At 38.7% G+C, this 1,745-nt stretch overlaps 1 protein-coding gene across 1 annotated transcript; it reads right to left on the bottom strand.

Annotated features, from left to right (window-relative positions):
• Positions 1–206: 206 nt before the first annotated feature.
• Positions 207–1,245, bottom strand: LOC110038516. Its single transcript, XM_020743379.1, has 2 exons — positions 943–1,245; positions 207–683 (listed from the first exon to the last, which is right to left on the bottom strand). The coding sequence occupies exons 1-2, from the start codon at positions 1,243–1,245 to the stop codon at positions 207–209; spliced, it is 780 nt and encodes a 259-aa protein (XP_020599038.1).
• Between the last annotated feature and the right edge of the window lie 500 nt (positions 1,246–1,745).

Here is a 1,745-nt window from a genome sequence, read left to right as displayed (position 1 = left end):
GGGTCTGAAATTTTCCCATTTGTGAGGAGTTTTTTCTTTGGGAACCAAAGTAATAGTACAGGAGGAGAAATATTTGGGGAGATCAGCCCCCCAGAAAAAGCTTTGGACTGTTGCAATGACATCACCCTGCACAATCAACCAGGCCTTTTTATAAAATTCTGCTGTGAACCCATCAGGTCCAGCTACTTTTGTGTTGTCAATAGAATTCAGTGCTTCCCATATTTCCTTTTCATCCGGAATATTAGTGAGAGAGAGGCTTTGGGTGAACTCTCTTTCTCGAACTCCCTTTCCTTATGAAATAAGGTGTATTGAATGGCAGGTTGAGAGGCAGGAGTTTGTTTGAAAATGTTTTGAAAGTATTGAACAGCATTACCAGCTATGCCATCAGCAGTAGTAATCCAGTGACCCTCCTGAGAAAGGATTTTATGAATGGTGTTGCATTTCCTCCTATAGTTGATGCAAGCATGACAATAATTAGAATTTCTATCCCCATGACAAAATTTCATTATGTTGGCCTTCTGAGCATAGAAGTCTTCTTGCATGTTGAAAGCATCCAACAGATGTTCATTAGCAGACTGAAGATCCATCTCAGACCCAATGCCAGAGGTCATGAGTTGTTCTAACTGTAATACCTTCTGTTCAGCTTTAAGTACTTTACTATCAATGTTCTCGACCACCTCCCACTTTCATATGTTTACTGACTTTTCTATGCAAAAGCCAAAGTTTGATACCATGGATGTGATGATGAACATCTGCCCAAGCCATAGAGACTTGATTAAGAAAATCCCCATGCATGGACCACATATTGAGATATCTGAACTTGGCTTTACTTTTAGAAGTGTTGGAAGATATCTGAATAAGTAAGGGTCTATGACCAGACCCACTCATAGCCAAGGGTTGGACAAATGTATGTAGGAAATCTTTGAACCAAAAATCATTCACCAAAACTCTATCCAGCCTCTCCCAAATCTTCCCCCTTCTCCAAGTGTACTTAGGACCAATAAAGCCCAAATCAAAAAGTCCAGCATACTGAATATTGTCATTGAAAATGTTCATAAGATTGATATCAGGAGATGTCCCACCCTTCTTCTCACTAGGTGAAGAGAGGCAGGTGAAGTTACCCCCAAAAATCCAGAATTCCCTTATAGAATAGCTGAAATCTTGTAACTGTTGCCAAAGTTCATGTCTAGCCGTGGATTTACAACCAGCATAAATGAAGGGCATAAAGGAAGTTGGCAAAGCCATTATAGCAATTTAAGTTAATTTTCAAGTGGATAAATTGGACTCCCTCTTTAAGGACAGTACATTGAATTTCCTGTCTGCAAAAAAGTCTGCAAAATAGCCAAATTTTACTGTTAGTGTTGATAATAAGCTGAAATCCAGGGAACTTCCTTGCAATTTTGTTGACATGTTTAGTTATCATTGGTTCAAGTATTGCAATGATCCAAGGTTTATACATCCTATTAAGGGCCAAAATTCTATTAAGGGGTTTAGGATGTGCTAATCCCCTAACATTCCAACATATTAGGTTCATTAACCAATTGAGGTGGACTTTCCCCTTCTCCTACTTCTAACAGTGCTAGAAGTGAGAGGGAGGTATTCCTCCAAAGAAGAAGAAGAAGGAAGGAGGTTCTTTAGTTCCAAGGGAATTTTCTTCTTTTTTGTTTTCTGAATTTTCCATCCCTCATCTAAATTTTTAGTCAATTGCAATAACAAAGGATCTTCCTCTGGTATATCAATAATTG

Source organism: Phalaenopsis equestris, unplaced genomic scaffold (genome assembly GCF_001263595.1).
Source record: "Phalaenopsis equestris unplaced genomic scaffold, ASM126359v1 Scaffold233010, whole genome shotgun sequence".
Classification (NCBI taxonomy): Eukaryota; Viridiplantae; Streptophyta; class Magnoliopsida; order Asparagales; family Orchidaceae; genus Phalaenopsis; species Phalaenopsis equestris.
This window is presented reverse-complemented; position numbering and strand designations above follow the sequence as displayed.

Bases quoted from the DNA above. Each gene is read 5' to 3' on its own strand.
- LOC110038516 (XM_020743379.1), bottom strand. From the start codon at position 1,245: ATGGCTTTGCCAACTTCCTTTATGCCCTTCATTTATGCTGGTTGTAAA. The intron at 684-942 runs GTGAATGATTTT...AACATATGAAAG, and splicing joins AGAGGCTGGATAGAGTTTTG to TGGGAGGTGGTCGAGAACAT.